The sequence below is a fragment of the Garra rufa genome, chromosome 10 (genome assembly GCF_049309525.1).
Source record: "Garra rufa chromosome 10, GarRuf1.0, whole genome shotgun sequence".
In the NCBI taxonomy this organism is placed as follows: Eukaryota; Metazoa; Chordata; class Actinopteri; order Cypriniformes; family Cyprinidae; genus Garra; species Garra rufa.
Genome location: NC_133370.1, coordinates 48,440,478 through 48,461,613, shown reverse-complemented (window position 1 = coordinate 48,461,613; position 21,136 = coordinate 48,440,478). Strand labels below are relative to the sequence as shown.

The 21,136-nt window shown below is 36.1% G+C and overlaps 1 protein-coding gene across 3 annotated transcripts; it reads left to right on the top strand.

Moving 5' to 3' along the window:
* Positions 1 to 7,193: 7,193 nt before the first annotated feature.
* Positions 7,194 to 15,768, top strand: LOC141344188 (uncharacterized). Of its 3 annotated transcripts, XM_073848983.1 has the most exons (23): positions 7,194 to 7,392; positions 8,088 to 8,207; positions 8,351 to 8,494; positions 8,586 to 8,711; positions 8,802 to 8,840; positions 8,934 to 9,857; positions 9,949 to 10,088; positions 10,201 to 10,402; positions 10,515 to 10,631; positions 10,725 to 10,927; positions 11,009 to 11,156; positions 12,325 to 13,014; positions 13,153 to 13,173; positions 13,361 to 13,467; positions 13,628 to 13,747; positions 13,885 to 13,932; positions 14,024 to 14,107; positions 14,201 to 14,266; positions 14,888 to 14,939; positions 15,013 to 15,063; positions 15,220 to 15,264; positions 15,367 to 15,431; positions 15,526 to 15,768. In XM_073848983.1, exons 2-19 carry the CDS (start codon positions 8,201 to 8,203, stop codon positions 14,930 to 14,932), a joined length of 3,231 nt encoding a protein of 1,076 aa, XP_073705084.1. In that variant the 5' UTR covers positions 7,194 to 7,392; positions 8,088 to 8,200; the 3' UTR covers positions 14,933 to 14,939; positions 15,013 to 15,063; positions 15,220 to 15,264; positions 15,367 to 15,431; positions 15,526 to 15,768. The 3 variants fall into 3 exon arrangements, with proteins under 3 accessions (XP_073705084.1, XP_073705083.1, XP_073705085.1); XM_073848982.1 differs by having other exon boundaries at positions 14,201 to 14,939; XM_073848984.1 differs by lacking the exons at positions 14,201 to 14,266; positions 14,888 to 14,939; positions 15,013 to 15,063; ... (1 more) ...; positions 15,367 to 15,431; positions 15,526 to 15,768 and having other exon boundaries at positions 13,157 to 13,173; positions 14,024 to 14,106.
* Positions 15,769 to 21,136: the final 5,368 nt, after the last annotated feature.

Here is a 21,136-nt window from a genome sequence, read left to right as displayed (position 1 = left end):
TCTCCTGGTGCGTTCACACCGGACGCGACTTGCGCAGAAAAAACGCGCTATTCGCGCGTAGTTGAACGCTTGAACATTTGAGTTTACTCGCGCCACTCGCACCATTCGCGCGGTAAAATTCGCGTCATTCGCGCGTGACATTTTCTTCACAACAGACGCGAATTCGCGTCAAGGGAGGGGCTTCTGCCACTCGTCAGCGGGAAAGTAGTTGTAAAATAGGTGAATGAGCTCAATTTGCCAGCTTTAGCTTGCTTGTAGTCTCAATATGTATGTATATGTAGGTCAAATTGAGTAAAGAGCATTTTTTAAAACTAACCAGATTGTCCGACCTCTTCACTCACTTTATTCCTAGCAAGATCCCTTTTATTCCTGTTTCTACAAAAGTCCAAAGATGTATCGTACAGCTCCGAGTAACCACAGACAGCAACGGTGATTTTGTCCGCCATTGTTGTTTCGGATTTCTGCCTCCGTCACTACTAGAGCAAGCTCCTGATTGGTTAACGCAGGATGGCTATTCGCGTCTTTGCATTGACTTAACATGTAAATCACTCGCGCTTGCCGCTTCATTCGCGTCCGGTGTGAACGCACCTTCCCGCGTCAAAAACGATGTTGCTCGTTTTATCACTTGCGCCACTGAAAATGTTGTTTAATAGCCGACTTTTGTAATATTTGTAAATATGGCCTATTTGCATTGTGTAAAAACACATTAAATAAAAGACACCAGACTACAGAAAATGGCATATACTACAGTATCTTGTTTTTCTGGGGGAGGACCCACCCACATTTATTTTGCTTCCGACGCCCATGGTTAATAGTAAGCTCATTGGCTACCAATACAGGAGATTCACTGATTCACTGATTCAGCCAGAAATAAACCAACTAAATCTTAAGTGAGTCTTTGAATCATTCACTTATAAATTAGACTTGCATGGGATTTTGTTTAGTTGTCGGTTTTTTCTTCAAAATCGTAAGAGAAGCACAACTTCTATTTAAAAACTCAATTTATCCAGAATCGTGCAGCTCTATTTTTGCTAACAGCTCTGAAGCAAATCTAGTTATGATGTAACCTGGAAAAACATTTCCTTTTGTTAGTGCAACCGTTGCCATCTAAACCGATCATCTAGGTTTAGACTGCTTAGACTGTACTGAACCAAGAACATTCCTTTAATGATGATAAACAGATAATTATAAATGATGATATATATTGGTAAACACAATTACTCACTGATGCTAATACGGGTCCAGTAGGGGAGACCAGAGATGAATGCAGCACATGGTTAGCTGTAACTGCGCCAGTTTGTGGGATAAGCTGAAGCTGTGTTGTTAAATTGTACAGTATGTATAGTTTTTGTTCCTGATGTCACATGTGCCAAGAATATATACTTAAATTAGCACTTATGCTGTTAGAATTGTAATGATGGATGTCATATTTTATCATTTCAAGTACAGTTTGCATTCATGAGAAAGTACCTCCTGTAATACACTGTAAATATTATTAGTTGGAAAAACGTGTATGTGTGTGGGCAAAACATTATGCTGCTTCTTCCACATTTCACAGCGTAATGTCCAGTGAGTGGTGCTAAAAGGGTGTTACATTTTCTATGAAACAGATGAATGTACAAGTTGGAGCATTGTATTTTGTTGGTTGTAGTTAGTTTTACCGCAATTTCGAAATGAAATGTCTGGTAGCTCTAAAAGATTAATGCTATCGCATTTGAAAAATAATGCACCAGTATACTAACTGATAATGTTAACAAAAGATCCAAACACATTTGTTTAAGCAACCATAACATTTTACCTTGCTTCTACAAATCTTGGGCTCTTTTATTGTGACTTGTGTAAATGGAAGGCAGTACCAGGTGCGCTACCAAGCAAGTTTACCACATTAGAAATGCCATAATTGTGGAACTGGCAAATGTCAACATGTATTCTTTTACAAATCATGCACTATGGTAAAAGTGTAAAAATGTTGTATTAACAAAAGCCTTATTCTTATATTGTGTTAGTTTAGCAAAATCATTTGCTGAAGTCTATTGCAGATATTCATACATGTGTATAACTATGGTTGCAGATGCATAGTAAACTTGCGCTTGAGTGTTAACAGTGGTGGAAAGCTTACACAGCTATAGAAATAGCCACTAATGAGACATCTACAGTGGGGAAAATAATTATTTGATCCCTTGGAGATTTTGTACGTTTGCCAACTGACAAAGGAATGATCAGTCTATTATTTTAATGGCAAGTTTATTTTAACAGTGAGAGACAGAATAACAACAACAACAACAAAAAATCCAGGAAAACCCATTTTTAAAAAGTTATAAATTGATTTTCATTTTAATGAGTGAAATAAGTATTAGATCCCCTATCAATCAACAATATTTCTGGCTCCCATGTGTCTTTTATACAGGTCACGAGCTGAGATTAGCAGCACTCTCTTAAAGGAAGTGCTCCTAATCTCAGTTTGTTACCTGTACAAAAGACTGTCAACAGAAGCAATCAATCAATCAATCAGATTCCAGATCTCCACCATGGCCAAGACCAAAGAGCTGTCCAAGGATGTCAGGGACAAGATTGTAGACCTACACAAGGCTGGAATGGACTACAAGACCATCGCCAAGCAGTTTGTGTGATTATTCACAAATGGAAGAAACACAAAATAACTGTCAGTCTCCCTCGGTCTGGGGCTCCATGCAAAATCTCACCTCGTAGAGTTTCAATGATCATGAGTACGGTGAGGAATCAGCCCAGAACTACACGGGAGGATCTTATCAGTGATCTCAAGGAAGCTGGACCATAGTCACCAAGAAAACAATTGGTAACACACTACGCCGTGAAGGACTGAAATCCTGCAGCACTCGCAAGGTCCCCCTGCTCAAGAAAGCACATGTACAGCCCGTCGGAAGTTTGCCAATGAACATCTGAATGATTCAGAGGAGAACTGGGTGAAAGTGTTGGGGTCAAATAAGACCAAATTCGAGCTCTTTGGCATCAACTCAACTCGCCGTGTTTGGAAAAGAAGGAATGCTGCCTATGACCCCAAGAACACCATCCCCACCGTCAAACACAGAGGTGGAAACATTATGCTTTGGGGGTGTTTTTCTGCTAAAGGGAAAGGACAATTGCACCGCATCAAGAGGATAATGGACTGGGTCATGCACTGTCAGGGCCAGGTATGGAGTGGGTTGTGGATGGGTATTCCAGCATGACAATGACCCAAAACACACGGCCAAGGCAACAAAGGAGTGGCTCAAGAAGAAGCACATTAAGGTCCTGAAGTGTCCTAGCCAGTCTCCAGACGTTAATCCCGCAGAAAATCTGTGAAGGGAGTAGAAGGTTTGAGTTATCAAACATCAACCTCGAAACCTTAATGACTTGAAGAGGATCTGCAAAGAGGAGTGGGATAAAACCCTCCTGAGATGTGTGCAAACCTCGTGGCCAACTACAAGAAATGTCTGACCTTTGTGATCACCAAGTGTTTTTCTAAGTCGTTAATAAAGGGCTCAAACACTCATTTAACTCATTATTATGCAATTCAATTTATAATTTTTTTTAAGTTTGTTTTTCTGGATTTTTTTTGCGGTTACTCTCACTGTTCGAGTAAACCTACCATTAAAATTATAGACTGATCATTTCTTTGTCAGTGGGCAAACATACAAAATCAGCAGGGGATCAAATTATTATTTTCCCCACTGTATGTACATCCCCAATGTATCTATAGTTTTTTAAAAATCATAGTATTATAGAACCACTTGAATATATATTTATATAAAAGGAGCTTTTTTTTTTTAATAATAGCATTAATTTTAGCCAGGCATATCGTTTTTTAGGGGAGTTTGAACTGAATCAACATGAATTATAAAATACTAGGTTTAGGTTAGACAGAGTCTTGCATTTTTATGCCAAGTAGAACATGTCTGATAGAGCCTTAAGTGGCGTATAAGACACTGGCTTAATCGAGCTGAGTGCTCTTTAATAAGCGGCTCACTGATTTCATCAATTTGATTCATACGTGATGGACAGTGATGATGTCTGAGTGGGTCAGTTGTTTACTTTGTAATTAGTCCATTTCCTGCAGTATGACCCACTCAGGCTTTGTGCAATGATTGCGAGTGTGAGAAGAGGGCATGATCACAAAGACAAGGTAATAAGCCAATCATAGAACGATAGAGACACATCCGCCTGTCACGTGACTTTCACCTGTATATGTGTGTCTATATAAATAAATGCTGACAATGTCTTCCATCATGTGCAACATATACACCTCAAATGTATTTTAGTATTTCATGACTCTTTAAAGGGATGGTTCATCTAAAATGACAATTCTGTCATCATTGTTGCAAATCTGTATGAATTTATTTCTTTCGATGAGCACAAAAGAAGACATTCTGAAGGAATTTGGTAACCAAACATTAACATTCATAGTATTTTTTTCCCATACTATGGAAGTCAGTGGCTACTCTTAACTGGTTACCTGGTGCAATGAAGTTAGCTTTCACTTCATGGCTTTTTCACTGTATAGTAGACATAAATATGTATGATTGTGACCCTCAGAGTATGTTAGAGTAAGCAGTAGGGTTACATTCGTTGATCAATCTTATTTAATTGTACTTCAGGTACTGTAGATATTAATGTGCATTTTGCTCAATGGTAATTAAATCTGTGTTCTTACTGAACCACATATATTTAGCATTATAACTGGCTGCTAAATGTTATATAGTGATTATTTTGCATTCTTGAACATTTTCATTTGACAGTAAATGTTCAGTTTTTTATACTATTAGCATTTGTATTATAAATTATTTGTATATTATAATCAAATGTATTTTAAATCACACATGATGAGCTCTCTCAGTGTGATATGTGTTTTTCTTTCAGTCGGTGCCAAACTAATTGTTAATCTATGATTTAAATTATAATTATAGCTAATGTACTGCTCGGAATTATTCAGAAATAACGCACTCTTATAATGATTTAGATTGTGTGCATTAAGATTAAATTGTACACAGTACCAGTCAAAAATTGGAAATACCAGCTTATTTATTGTTAATATTTCCATATTTCGAAACAATACTACACTTTTAAAAATAAAGGTGCTTCAAAAGGTTCTTCACAGCGATGCCATAGAAGAACCATTTTTTGTCCCACAAAGAAGCATTCAGTTAAAGGTTCAAAGAACCATCACTTTCGCCACAAAGAAGCTTTTGTGAAACATAAAGGGTCTTCAGATGTTAAAAGTTCTTTTTGTTCTATAGCATTGTGAGGCACCTTTATTTTTAAGAGTGTAGTCATTAAACTATGACACATAAACAGACAATATGTGGCACAAATCAAAACTATTTTATATTTTAAACTCTTTGACTTTCACAGCTTTGCACACTCTTTTCTGCTGTTTTATAAACACTCAATGTTTGCTTTTCTTTAACAAGCCATTACAACTTTTGACTGGTAGTGTATATATATATATATAGGCTGAAACTGAAACATTAACCAACTCATATGACAATAAAACGGTGTGATACAATTAAATGTCAGACTCATATTTGCCAATGTTCTCATGCAGAGAAATCAGACATGTGCAATACCACCACATTATACCCACATAATCACACTTCCTGTTAACTATAGTACTGTATTGTGTAGTATTTGGAAATAAATACATGAATAGCTAAATTATGACAGTCTGCATTAATTCTGTATGCGGCCAGGCAATAAACGGATCTTCTTTTGGGTTTGTTCTGACTGATTCTGTCCATTAGATGTCACTGTTGACCTTTCTCTAAAAACATCAGTGAACATCATATCTGACAGCATTTTGGGTGGTTTTAAAAGAATAAAGTCCTCAATGTGCTTTTAAAAATCAATTAATTTTGTTTTGAACACATTTGAATTGATATTAATTTGATAGTTTGTATGCTTCTAATGACACTTTCCACAAGTGCAATGAAAAGTTTTGTAATCACCTTTGAAGTGTTTGTAATGAAGTGGCTATACACATATATTTGGAATATAAATTAAGGAAAAAAAGAGTGAAAAACAAATTAGTTTCTAAATAATCTGATGCAATGCAGGAAATATATATATCTGCATCCATATTACACAGCAATGGTACTGAATTACTGTAGTTGAAGTATACTCAGAGTCTGATATTTTAAGTTTTAATGAGGTATTTTATGCCTAAAAAATAACTAAAACTTCATCCTGATCAACCTTGTAACACTGTTAGTCATTCTTTCAAATCCTGGTCTCAGTATAACAGTATAGTCTTATCAAAGCAATTAAAAACCCTGTAATGTGGATACATTGCTTCACTTGTCATTCCTCCAGTGGGTCCCTGAGGAACGTCACTACAAGAGGTGATAATGACATGAAACATACAGACAGAATAATGTGACACGCTTGCATAACATATCCCATAAATATCTCACACAAGACACCATTCTGTTGGTATTTTATACTCATCTCCATTTTAATGACATGAGAGTTTAGAAAGATGCTGCTCCATTTTGTTCCATATTTAATTAAGGTTCCTTTTCTTTCTTCAAAAGAAAAGCAGAATAAAAGACAAATGGCAAAGATAATAACAAACAGAATGAAGTGGGTGATGGGGAGCGCTATTTGTCATGAACAATACATTGTTTTAACAATAAACTGTTTATCATTAACTAAAGTGAGCATTTGGGGGTTTGGATGGAGGAGCTGCTTTTAGGTGAAAAAAATGGCTCTAAACAACAAAGATACAAATATAATAATAGAAAAGAATGCCTCAAACACAACAATGCAAGTCAAGCAAACATCAAGAGTTTTAGGATGGATATATCAGTTGTAGCGTACGAAACAATAGTGGATATTAGGGCAAATCTGCAATAAGTGTACAACCTTGTACACACAACGACTATTAAATTCTGATGTTCCCAATGACAATGGTAACATGAATTTTTGATTTGTTTTTAACCCAGTTGTGCAGAACTGCACACATATAGTTATATATAGCAGGCAGTATTCACAACTGTTCAAATAAGCAAATTAATTATATAAACATATGACGCTTTGAATGTTGCTCACAAAACAAAGACATCCCTATTTTTCAAAAATATTGTACATTTGATGGAAACATCGCAAATATGGAAAATTATACAGAGCTTTCAGACTCCTCGACTAATAAAGAAACAACTGGGACAAATGTCTCCAGTAAGGGTTCAGAAAAAAAATTGGCAGCTGGCAGCAGGAAGTACCTGTCATTGACAGCCGGAAGCCAGTTACTGGCAGTCGGAGGGTAGGAGGGACCTGCCACTTGGTGGCAGCCAATCAGCATCGACCAACGGAGCAGCAACCAATCACATGCAAGGACGACAGACGCGAAATTCTTCAGTAATGGCGGCGTTTGTCAGAGCGGTAAGTTTGGAAATTAATGGTCGGAGTAATGAATAATTGTTGCTTTGTATGTTTGATTTTAACTTTTATGTTAGCGAACGACAATGTAACTTTGTGTAGTATAGTATCCGTTGAGCTTAGTATGTTAGGGGGGCACCATTAACTTTAAAATATTGCATTAACTGTTAAGTATTAACATGTTTAAATAATCTATCTAAGGTTACTGAATGATATATGTGACCCTGGACCACAAAACCAGTCTTAAGTCGCTGGGGTATATTTGTGATTTTTCTTTTATGTCAAAAATCATTAGGAAATTAAGTAAAGATCATGTTCCATGAAGATTTTTTGTAAAATTCCTACTGTAAACCTATCAAAATGTAATTTTTGATTAGTAATATGCATTGCTAAGAACTTAATTTGGAGAACTTTAAAGGTGTTTTTCTCAGTATTTTGATTTTTTGCACCCTTAGATTTCAGATTTTCAAATAGATGTGTCTCGGCCAAATATTGTCCTTTCCTAACAAACCATACATCAATAGAAAGCTTATTTATTGAGCTTTCATATGATGTATATATCTCAATTTTGTAAAATTTAACCTTATGACTGGTTTTGTGGTCCAGGGTCACATATGTTATGTTGTTTGTCTGAAATTGTTAAAGGTACACGTACAACACTAACCACATCTTTTTTTTTTTTGTTTAATTTGCTATAGGCATTGTCTGCTATCCATTATTTTTCCCTCTTGTTACAAAAATTTTGACCAAACAGTTCTTTTAAGAACTATCATTCTTTCTTTTCACCTTTCTGTGTACCTGGCTATGAGTTATGGCAGGTAAGAAGTCACATTTTTCAAAATTCTGGAAATAATATGCAAAAAACTATATATAGGAAATGTAATTTGAAATGTTTTACATTTTATATATGAGTGAGTTTGTGTTAAGGAATGTTGTTTTCTTTAAAACAATGCATTTTTAGGTGTACCACTTGCTTTTGGAGTAGACGATGTCTATCCTGGGACAGGCAGTTGTCCCTATTGTACAGCTGGGGTGATGTCATCTCCTGAACATTTTCAGGCAAAGCATTTAAAGCATGCCATATATTTTGAGGACAATGGCATCCGTAAGCATTCTACAAACTGCACATTAATTTTGCATGTTTGTTTGTCATTGTTAGTTAAAAAGTATTAAAAGTTTATTTTATTTTATTTTAGGAAAATACTGTGTTCCTTGCTTTTGTTTGAGGTCCCAACAACGGAAGAGGTGCCACTGGCATTGCCCTAAGTGCCAGCACATCTTGTGTCGTGCCCCTGACTTTAAAAAGCACCTACACAATCATGGTGTGTGTAATGTAAATTACATTTTTAACTCTTGTTTCATTTTGATTTCATCCATGTTTAACTCCCATTATCTGTTTCTACTGTTTGCAGATCTTGTGGTTACAAGCAAAGTTACCAACAAGCCTGAGGGTACGAACTCTTGATGCTGGTTTTTATGAATGTTTAATATTTATTGGTCTTTGTGTATATATTGTCTTTGCATTTTTTTCTATTGTCCTTCAGAAGTGCCATCATTACAAAACCCAAAGGCAAGGCAGTATGTCAAGGAGCAACCACCTGTCATTTGTATCGATGAGAGAAATGGGATTTTTGTCACCCCAAAAGATGCACATGGACCCAGAGTCCCTATTCACGTAAAAAAACAAATTGTCTCAGGTTCTATAGCCTGTGAGTCACCGCTGTGTCATGATTTTATGAGGATTGGAGTAGAAAGTGGCAATCCAGGCATGGAGTGTGATCACCTTCAGAGGACAAACAGAGCTGTGTGCTATTCTGCACCACCAGCACTTAGGGAGGACGCTTTGCAGTCAATGGTAGACAATGGCCTGTTGTCCAAAACACGACAAGATGAATGTTTGCAGCTCAGAATCAAAAGCATTACTAATGGAGTTGATTGCGTGTTTCCTATTTTTTGGAATGAACAAACCTCTGTCAGGTTTGTTTATTTTTCTGTCTTTACTGGGGTGAGAGACAACTGGTGTCAGTTTGAAAGGACAAGGGTTTCTTTTGATAGCCATGTAGGCCAGTGGCACTGCCAGTGCCGCAATAAAATGAGGAGCTGTGTGCACAGATACTTGTGCATGTGGTGGCTCTATCAAGAGAAACCCCACCTTCTTTCTTGTCAGACTGACCCAAATGCTGAAGACAGTGATGTGGATGAAAGAGTCAGAAATGTTGCAGACACAGAAGTGGCAGCACTGGCTTCTTCTGACATGCAGGATTGGACAGATTACATGTGGAAGCAAAAGAGGGTGCCAGAAGACCTTCCAGAGGATTTGGCAACAAAAGAGAAACAAATCCCCAACTTATTTGAACCACTCGAGTCCAACTGTCCTTATTGCCCTGGCCCAACTCCACCAGCTTTGGGAGAGAGGGTGCTAATTACACGGCATGGGACAGTGTATGGGATATCCTCAGTGACTCGAGGTTAATTTCTAAAATGTGTCTTTATTTATGTATTATTTTCCACATTGTGTTGTTTTACATTTTAATGTTTTATAAAATTTGTGTTCTCCAGATGTGCCAGTGTATGTGAAGAATTGCCTTGTCTGTAGACGTCCTGTGAGGTTTCAAGAGTATCAGTCTGGATTTCACAATTATGACAACAGGACCTTTTTGACCATTCCTCTCTGTACTCTTCTGACATCTGGACTCGCAGTAAGTGACAGACATGTGGAAGTATTTGTGAAATGCAAGTCATATTTTCCTATTAATGTGAGTTGTTGTTGTGGTGTGTGTATTTTGTTTGTTTGTTTGTTTAAATGTATAGAATCATGTTGCCCTTGGACGTTTTTTGCAAACAATTGAGGATCATGCCAAAATTACAGTTTCACACAATCTAATACGAAAGGCATTTTATCATTTCTCTGCTCTGAGGGAGTACTCCTATAGCTATTCATGCGTCAGATGTGGCCATAATCCTCCCATTTTGATAGCAGATGGAAATTGGAAAATCGCTTTTGATTTACCAGGTAAAACAGAATGAGGAGGGTGTGTTGTGTGAATTTTGTGTTGTAAATTATAAATGCATTTAATGACTGCTTGATATTTGCTTCTTTGCTTATTTTCTTGGTTGTATATCAGCACATCTGTTTAGACGCCCAAGCTTGGACAAAATCAGCCAAGAAGACACTCAAGTGAATGTGAGGACCAGATGGGAGACAATTGAGAAGGAAATGATTTCTTCTGGATTCTGTGATGGTAAGCGCTATTTTAGGGTATGGAGTGGGGGTACCTGTAGTTAAAATCTTAAATCCTGAAATGGACATTTTATTTTCCTTTTTTGTAATTTAGGAAACAAGTCTGCCAATCCATATGCACGTCCATTAACATACACCGCCTTCACTCCATGGTTGGGCAATCACTCAAGGTTAAGCGATATTGTCCCAAAGACAGAAGTTTTCAAAGGTCTGTCTCAGAAAGATCGAGCATTCACCTCAAGCTGTGGGTTGGAGATGGATGAAGATGCCATTTTGCAAGTGCTGGAGTCCAAACCAGTATGTACTCTATTTTATTCTAGTAATGATGTTTTCTTTTACCATTTTGTTTCTTTATTGACCATTACTTTTTTTATTTAGCCAAAGAAAGAAGCTTTGGTGAAAGCCTGCAATGCCCTTGGAGTATCACATGTTGGTAGTATCACTGACTTGATAAACAGACTTGAGGAGCTACTCCTTTACAAGGACTTGTACCCCAAGATGTTTGTCAAGCTTCAGAAGGCTGGTGGTAAGACATTGTTATTATTTGTTAAAGGAGAAGTTCTCTTCCAGAACAAACATTTACAGAATGTGATGTAGGGCTTCAACGATTAATCGAACAATGTTTAGTCAATGAAGCCGGTACTTTGATTAGTTGTAAATCCCCATCACATGCGTTCAGCACGTTGAATTCACGTTGAATTGCCGCTCCAGCTGAACGCACGTGATGGGGATTTACTACTAATCAAAGTACCGGCTTCATTGACTAAACGCGCCTCACAACATCGTTCGATTAATCGTGCAACCCTAATGTGATGCTCACCCCCTTGTCACCCAAGATGTTTGACTGTCAGTAAATAAATAGTTTTTTGAGGAAAACATTTCTGGATTTTTCTCCATATATGGTGCACTGAGTTTGAAATTCCAAATTGCACCTTCAAACAATTACAGCCGAGGAAGAAGGGTCTAAACTAGTGTATGTATATGTGTGTGTATATATATATGTATATGTGTGTGTATATATATATATATATATATATACTTTTTAACCTCAAACGCTTGTCTTGCTCTGCCTGAACTTTTTTTCTGGTTCAAGACAGTTAGGTTATTTAGACACCCATCTCATTTTCTTCTACAACTTCAAAATTGCCCTACATCGCTGTACTACCTTTTTTGTCATCTTTGCAAACACTGGGTCAGTACTTCTGCAGCAGTGTAGGATGATTTTGAAATTATGTTTGAAGTTAACGGTGAAAATGCTACCCTAACAGTTTTGAACCAGAGATGCACAGACTGCATTTGAGGTTTAAAAAGTATATAAATGTAATAATAAAAAAAAAGGTAGTTTAGTAAGACCCTTCTTTCTCAGGTGATATCATTTACAGACGCATTTGGGATCGTTTGAAGCTGCGTTAAACTGCATTAAACGTAGAAGTTCAAACTCGGGGCACCGTAATAGTCCACTATATGGAGAACATCCCTGAAATGTTTTCTTCAAAAAACATAATTTCTTTAAGCATGAAGAAAGACACACATGAAGATCTTGGATGACAAGGGGGATGAGTACATTATCTGTAAATTTTCATTCTGGAAGTGAATTTCTTCTTTAAAAAGTGTTTTTCTTTAGATTTTTTTATCATGCTAATAAAACATGTTTTGAGGATGTTTTTCACCATTTCTTGTTTTGTCAAATAAAGGTGGTGTTCTGCACATGACCTGCACACACTCTGTGGTGTACTACCAGTCAGCTCTGTGGTGGCAGGAGTCAGCACGTGATCATGGAGATGCTCTATTGAGTTTTAAACACCCTCCCACAGTATATGTCTCTGATATTGCTGGACGTGTTGCAAGACACGTAAATAATCGCACCAACCAGCGTTTTTTCCAGCCGTATGATGGTCGACTTTGTGCAAACACTGCTGAACATATTCAGGCTGCCGTGGAAAAACGACTTGAAGTCCGGTTTCCATGGGTGACAAGTGTTGGCTTCTCATCTAGAACAGTCTCTGCTAAGGAGGCCACCAACAGTTCTGACAGATTCTCTTCCCTGCATCCTGTGACAGGAACCAATGAAAGATTTTCTTTGTATGATCGCTTCCATCAGAAAAATCAGAGGAGACAAGAGGAGCTTTTGAGGAGTTTGAAATTGGCACCACATTTAGCTGCTCTTATTAATTCCTCCACAGCAGAACAGTTAAACAGGGAGTTGTCTTCCAGCAAGTACTCTTTATGTCAAATGAAAGATGAACATTATATGTTCTCTCTCCGACTGTACTTTCACCTTCATAACAAAAGGATTAATGAGAAATACACCAAAACTTTGAAGATGCAAGCAAAGCAATCTGTCCACATTGGCCTGCATGGGAAATTGACATTCAGGAATGAAGGTAGATGTTTTAGTGTTCAGTGCTTTTCATATTAGCTAAAGCCTTTAAAGTGTCTATAATGACAGTTTCAGTTAGACAGACAACTGTTGTCATATTATAATACTCCTATGTTCCTTTTTGTGTGTACATTCTCTACAGGCAGTACCACAGCACAACAAGGTAATATTGATTTGAATTGCTTAAGTAAATGTAAATCTCAAGGTCAATTATTTTAAGCTTTTTACACTATCTTTATTTTGTAGGTACTGGTAGTAATAAATGTGCAGTGTTTTATCACAAAGCACCTGATGAAATTGAAACATTAATTAGTAATAGCATTATTGCACCATATGTCTGTATTTTGTAGTTTCAACAAGTTCACCAGACTCTGACACTGATTGCTGGGGACGGAAAAATATACGTGCCAGGAAGGAGATCCCAGAATTCCAGTTGCAAAGCCAACAAAACCCACTGGTATACATGTTTTCACATAAGGATCATAATGTTTAAATATTAACCATCATATCCTGCCTTAAGCAAAGCAGAAAGAAGTCATTCTGGATTGTTATACTAATTTATTGACTAAATTGTCTTTGTCTTTTTTGTTGTTGTTGTTTTTTTTGTTTTGTTTAAGTTGGATCATATTTTGGATGAGACACAATCACCGGATGAGATCATAGGTGCAGTGGGTACAACAGTGTTGAAAAGATTTGATTTGATGTCTTTGGGATTGAACCAGGAAGTGGAGGCAACAGTAAGTGGACTTTTATAACGATTATATTTTAATATCATCTTTTAAATAGCTTGTGGTCTTTTTATTATTATAATAATAATAATAATTATTATTATTATTATTATTTAACCTAAAGAATTCTGATTTTAATACAATAGGTGGTGAATTGTTGCCTTTCTCAGCTATCCCACATTGCTGGACAGAAGGTAATATGGGTATCATTAACAAATCTGTTTAACTAATAATGTTTAATAATGGATAATTGTGCTTTACGTTGTATTTTTTATTTTCATCCAGGGCAAGGATGTTCATGTTGTCAGTGCATATGCAGTAGCCACTTGGCAACCACCTCTAAATTGTGATCCATTTCTGTCCCTGCCTGTAAGTGGTTTTAAAAATTTGTAGCTTAATTTTAATGCACTGCTTTAAGGTTATCATCACTTTACAATGTAGCTTATATTTTTTCTCCAACAGGATGATGCATCCTTGAAAGACTGCATCATTTTTCCCATATGCAAGTCAAGTCACTGGACCCTGTGTGTAAGTTATTGTTGTTGGTGGTGGTGTCTTCAAATAATTTTTATTTTGGAAATTTCTTTGAAAATTAAATCATTGTTTTCATCCAAGGTTTAGCTTTTTTCATTTTTAAGATGAAGGTTGTATACTAAAACTGTATTGTAGAAATGTAACGTTGTGTATTTGACAGGTTTTGCTGCCGAAACTTAAAAGGATACACATCCTTGACTCCACTGACCCTAGTGGTTATGGAGATACTGATTGTGTATCCATGTTCAGGTTTACATACTGTATAATTCTGTTCCATGGAGTTCCTTTGTGGGAGAGGGGGTTCTGTGTTCCAGTTCTATGCATGTGACTGCAAAACAATTTTTCTATATTTTTGTAATCTATAGAAAATATATTGGAACTGTTCATTGTTCCTATTTCAAAGATGAAAATATTAGTTCAGTGGTTCAGTTCAACATTTTGTTCTCTGGCTTTAGATGGGTATAGACAGTGGTTTATAAAAAAAATAATACCTGCTGCTTGGTTCAAGTAACAGTGTCTTGTTTAACTAATAGCAATAATCTTGCTACTGTCTATACCTATAACAGTGTTAAGTGGTTCAACACTGATTTAATCTCTTTCTATCTGTGTATATAGCTCAGTTGCAATAAAGCTGATTCCAGGATCTTGGAAGCTCCTTAAAAATAAGGTATGAATTCATGGTGCAACATGTAAAATCTATAACGAAAATGTAAATTTTTATGCTATGATTTATTTTCCAGGATGTTCCTGCACAGTCAGCATCTGTGGACTGTGGTGTGTTCATGCTAATGGTAACTAGTTACAGTGGTTTTGTTTTCCCATCACAACATTCATCTTGGGCAAAAAACACTTTTGCAAATTATGTGTCATCAAAAGACATCTGGTTTATTCCAATGAAAAAAATATTTCTAAAAGATTTCTATAAAACTGTGTTTTTTGTTTGACAGTATGCACTGTATTTGGCACTTAACTGGGAGTTTGACTTTACCCAGGTTAGCAAAGTAGCATATCCTTTTTTATGTTGATAAAAAATATTACGTATTACATTTGAACATTTTAAACATCCATTTCCAAATTAAAATTTTATTTTTCAGCATGATATGGCTCATATCAGGATTTGGTGGATGAATCTGCTCTTATCCAAAATGGCACATGCAAGGTATATGTTTTATATGAGAATACATTTCATTTTACACAGGTAATTTTGGTTGTAAGTTACTTTTATTTTATTTTATTTATTTATTTTTTTTAAGAAAGAAGCTGTGCACATCAGCCACGGAGGAAGCATTTAAGGAGGAGACAATGGGAGCTGAACACTTGTAATGCTGTTTACATCGTACAGCACTGACGTTAACATCATACCAAGTCCTTTACAAATTTAAATGCTTTATTAAACAACCACAACAGTGTTGTTTCTTGAAATGCTACAAATGGAATTATGAACCTTCATAACACAGCTTAAATGATTAAAAAAATAAAGGTCATTAATAAGCCCATGTACTTTTGTCATTTATCCAGGTCTTTAATCAATTTACGGAATGTTTGAATATATTTATATATAATAAAAATACAATATACAGCATTTCTTGTCTCTCTATAAATTGTTTGCACACACACACATTCATTTATCTAACTAACTATCTATCTATCTATATCTATATATATATATATATATATATATATATTTTTTTATATATATATATATATATACACACACACATATAAATGATAATCTACCATTTAATGATAATTTTGATAGATTTAATCATATAGTACACATTTCTGACTTAACATATATTTATATATTAAACTTAGTATATATTTGTTATAACTTTATATACTTTATTATTATATATACACATATTTATATTTTTGTTGTTTTCTTTCTGCCGCTGCCAGTCCCGTCCGACTTCAGGTTTTTAGCGACAGCAGACGTCCGGTTTTAGTGACAGGTACTGTCGGCTGCCACTGGCAGCCACTTCCTGCTGACAGCTGCCGATTTTTCGCTGAACCCCCTCTCAATGTTTCTTTTGAAGCTAGGCTAGCCGGTTTCTGCGCTACTAGCGCCAACTAGCGGAACTACAAAAATGCATGGTTAAAAAACAAACAAACGAAAAAAATGCCAAACGCCCCTTTCACATCACAAACACAGCTCTTACGGGTTTTTTTTTAAATGAAGGCATGTTTTAACAGGTAGAAGTAGGCTATTTTTTAATACAAATTCCAACATATTAGGAATACTTTTAACGTTTAGCTTACCTGTGGAGAAGAAACGCACGTTCGTCGTATGGATTGCCCAAACATACCATACATTTCCTTCATCTTCATCAAACACTGCCAGTGTACCCTTGTTTTACCAAACACATTATTGCAAATATCGAAAATCATACAGAGCTTTCAGACTAATAAAGAAACAACTGGGGCAAATATTATTCTAAAGCTAGGTTAAGCTGTTTCTGCGCTACTAGCGCCAACTAGCGGAACTAAGTTACAAAAATAAAGCAAAACAAACAAACGAAAAAAACTGCATGTACCCATTTCACGTCACAAACACAGCTCTTACGGGTTTATTAAAATGAAGGCATGTTTTAACAGGTAAAGGTGGGCTATTTTCAATATTAATTCCAACATTTTAGGAACACTTTTAACTTGAAGATTAGTTTACCTGTGGAGAAGAAACTGCACGTTCGTTGTATGGATTGAAACCCAAACATACCATAAACTTCCTCCATCTGCCAGTGTTTACCCTTGTTTTACCAGAAACATTATCGCAAATATCAAATCATACATATATTTCAGACTAATAAAGAAACAACTGGGGCAACTATTTCTTTTGAAGCTAGGATTGAGGCTAGGCGGTTTCTGCGCTACTAGCGCCAACTAGCGGGACTACAAAAATAAAGCATGTTTAAAAAACAAACAAACAAAAAAAACTACAAACGCCCCCCTTTCACATCACAAACACAGCTCTTACCCACCCAGCAAAAACTCGTCGAAATGATGTCGAAAAGATGACATATATTTCTATACTTGCTTCATTTATGTGGCTATAACAGAGGTATGATGTCCGAAATAAACGTGCTCATGCTAAATTTGGCGTGAATTAGACGGAACAAACAAAGCCCAGTTTTCAATGTCAATTTTTGGACTAAATTTGGATCAAATCAGATGGCCCAAACAAATCCCAATTTTAAACGTCGATTTTTGGGCCAAATTTGGACTAAATTTAGACGGACCAAACAACGACCAATCTTCAACGTCGATTTTTGGGCTAAATTTAGACTTAATTCGACGGACCAAACAAGGACCAATTTTCAACGTCGATTTTTGGGCTAAAAGAAGTCCATGACGGGCCAACTTGATTTAGCCCAAAAAACGACGTCTAAATGACGTCTAGTGCTGGGTGGGTATGGGTTTATTAAAATGAAGGCATGTTGTAACAGGTAAAAGTAGGCTACTTTCAATACAAATTCCAACATATTAGGCATACTTTTAACTTGTCCTTTAGCTTACCTGCGGAGAAGGAACTCTGCAAGTTCATTGTTCGGATTGAAACCCAAACATACCACAAATTTCCTCCATCTTCATCAAACACTGTCAGTGTTTATCCTTGTTTTACCGCTGTCTTTTTTATGCACTTCGCTCTTAACTTTCTTTCAATCTCGTTTAGTCGGATGTATGTCATTGATTACGTTGGATGAGTGCCCACTAGTGGCCAATGGGTTGAAATGGAACGTCTAAAGGGTTGGCTCTCCCCAGAGCCATATAAAAAGAGAGTTGCGACACGCTTTGATCTCGCCGCCGCGCGGTCACGTGGTTCATGGAGCTCTCAATAGTTCCAAACAGCTCCGCGCTGTCAATGTGTTTGAATGGAGTTAAAAAGGATAGACAGCAGTTTTACTATATTTGCAGCTATTTCGAGTAATTATTAACACATAATGTGCATTGATTGTGTACTGATAACTTCTCTGAATACGCTTTACAATCGCATTTTATTCTGGGGAGTGATAAAGAGACATAATTAATATGTTCTCATACTCTTTGGCAGTCAAATGTGACCAAACGCCTTAAGTGTAACTTTTATTCAATTAAATAACTGTAATATATATATATATAGTTAAGTTCTATTTAGTAAATATTTTGAGGAGGTTTTTTTGTACTTAATATGTGCAATAATGATCCTGACCATTTAAAAGATAACATTTTCTAATATAGTATTTAGATTACAGTTAGTGTAATATTTAAGGTTAAATACATCTGCATGTGTATTTGGACATGATCAAACACTCTTTTTTTATACAGTATGTTTCGATTTAACGATTTAATGTTAAATAAAAAAAATGTAATTTACTCTTGTTTTATGATATTCAAATATACAACATAAGTGAATATTATAAAAGGCAAGCAAAAATGGCATTTAACATAATAGAAAAGATTAAAATAATGTTTAAAAAAACACAAGGCAACGAATTGCATTCAGCATACATTTTTATCGTGTTTCTTGAATGCAGTCTTTACTGAAACTCATTCAACCTCCTACAGTGAGAGAAAGATTGCAGAAAGACTAAAAACATAAAAATATGACAACTAGTATCTGGTTATGGTCGCTATTACGGTGTTTCTCACGTTATCCAGCTGCATTTACAGTTTAACTGTTTATTTTTTAACGATAAACATTAACTATAACACGCTTCATAAAACACCACTATTGGCCAGTTTTTCGAGAGGTCAACTGATGCGTTAAAATGTAAAGAAATGCAGTAATTTCTTCAATATACTTGCGACTGTGCTTGAGAAGCGCTGAAATGAATGAGCTTCAATAGAGGAGCTATTGGTTGTTTGGAACTATTGACCGCTCCATGACACGCTTTACTTCCGCATTCCTCAGTTCCTATGGAAGCCTATGGGAGTGTCGCAACTCTCTTTTTATATGGCTCTGGCTCTCCCCCTAATTTTTTATTTTTTATTTTTCGAATTTTCAAAAAAAAATTATTTTCATTTGTTAGTGAATCGAGACAAATCGTTTTTGGAAGAAAAATATCCATATTTAAAATTGAATACTCACTTTTTTTAGCTTGTGAATTAGATTGTATTGGATATGTAAAGAAAAATGTCAGAATATTTCGATATAAGCCAAGAGGAAACTTTGCTTCCTTTGCTCCTGTAAACAAACGTTGGTTTTCGCACGACTCAAAGCCACACATGCTATGCGTACATCCTGCATTATCCATCCGAAATGACTCCTGTGTATGACTGTTAGTGCAAGCTAAATGAAAGTGTTTATTAAGTTTTAAATATGGATTTTTTTTTCTTACAAACATGCATCGATTCGACACAGGAGGCCTTTATTCACCCCTGGGAGCCATGTGAGGTGCTTTTTTGGACTTGTTTTGGGCTGTAATAAAGAAACACCCACCCATTGCCATTATAAAGTTCGGAAAAGCTAGAACGATTTTTAATATAACTCTGACTGGATTCATTCATGGAGTGGAACACAGCATCTTTGAATTTTACTTGCACTTCTGTAACACAATCTGAATTTCTTTTTCCTCACAGGATAACACCCTCTGGCTCAGCTGCTGCAGTAGCCACGCCCCCAGATTTTTATTATTGGCTGTGCGGAGGTACACAGATAGGTTGAAAGGCAGGTAGGACATCCAATCATTGCACTTGACTTGGATGCAATGCTTTGGACAAACAATTTTTGGTTCTAAGCCTTTCACAATGGAGTTTATATTTTTATGTTTAGTCTTAGTTCAATTATTGATTACTATCAGGATGTGAAGAGACTTTCAACTAGTATAAAAAATGTTTCTGGAAAAATCGTCTACCCTCCCTTTAAATGAGGCAGATAGTTATTAGGACCGCAGGGCAGCCTGGGGTTGAGCGCTTTGCCCAAGGGCAGTTATGTTTGAGAGATTTCTATAAAGTCTAAATGAAGAACTCCCTCAATACAGGGAAACTTATTACCATATGTGCCACTGGAGAGAGAGAGAGAGAAAAAAAAAAAACACTAAATCACTGCTACAGTTAAAGGCTTAAATCATTCAAATGCTTGTGTTACTTTGGGACATGCAAAGTGCAGACAGAAAGCAATTTCATTGATGGTAGGTACAGTATGCAACAATATCAAGAATCAAATCATTTACATTTATTCATTTTGCAGGTGCTTTTATCCAAAGCATTTCTCAGTGCAATTAAGGAACACATTTTAATTAGTGTGTGTGTATCCACTGGGAATCAGTCCCACAACCTTGGTGTTGCTCTCTACTAGCTTAGCTAATGGGACACAAGCATCATGTAAGCTGTCTTTGTTCCCAATGGTAGAATCGCTGCTCAGCTGCATGAAGTTCAACATGGCCCATAGTTACTTTAAAATAATTGCATGCATTATTTTAGGCCATCAATGTCTGTTCTATATATTGCTTGAAACTTATCCTACCAAAATGAAGAGACAGACCAGCAGGACATAGAAAAGCTTCCAGTTGTTTTGAATTCATGAACTGGAGTCTTTATACGTAGATACATTTGAGGTCAAACGTTTACATCCCCCATGCAGGATCTGCAAAATGCTAATTATTTTACCAAAATGCATGCTATTGTTTATTTAGTACTGACCCGAATAAGATATTTCACATAAAAGATGTTTACATATAGTCCACAAGAAAAAATAATAGTTGAATTTATAAAAATGACCCCATTCAAAAGTTAACACCCCCTTGATTCTTAATACTGTGTTACCTGAATGATCCACATTATTTTTTTTTATTTAGTGATTGTTGTTCATGAGTCCCTTGTTTGTCCTGAACAGTTAAACTACCTGCTGTTCTTCAGAAAAATCCTTCAGGTCCCACAAATTCTTTG

Excerpts from the sequence above, each read along its gene's own strand:
- LOC141344188 (XM_073848982.1), top strand. Across the intron at positions 10,403-10,514 it reads AATCGCTTTTGATTTACCAG|CACATCTGTTTAGACGCCCA; the intron begins GTAAAACAGAAT and ends GTTGTATATCAG. Across the intron at positions 13,015-13,152 it reads ATTGACATTCAGGAATGAAG|GCAGTACCACAGCACAACAA; the intron begins GTAGATGTTTTA and ends CATTCTCTACAG.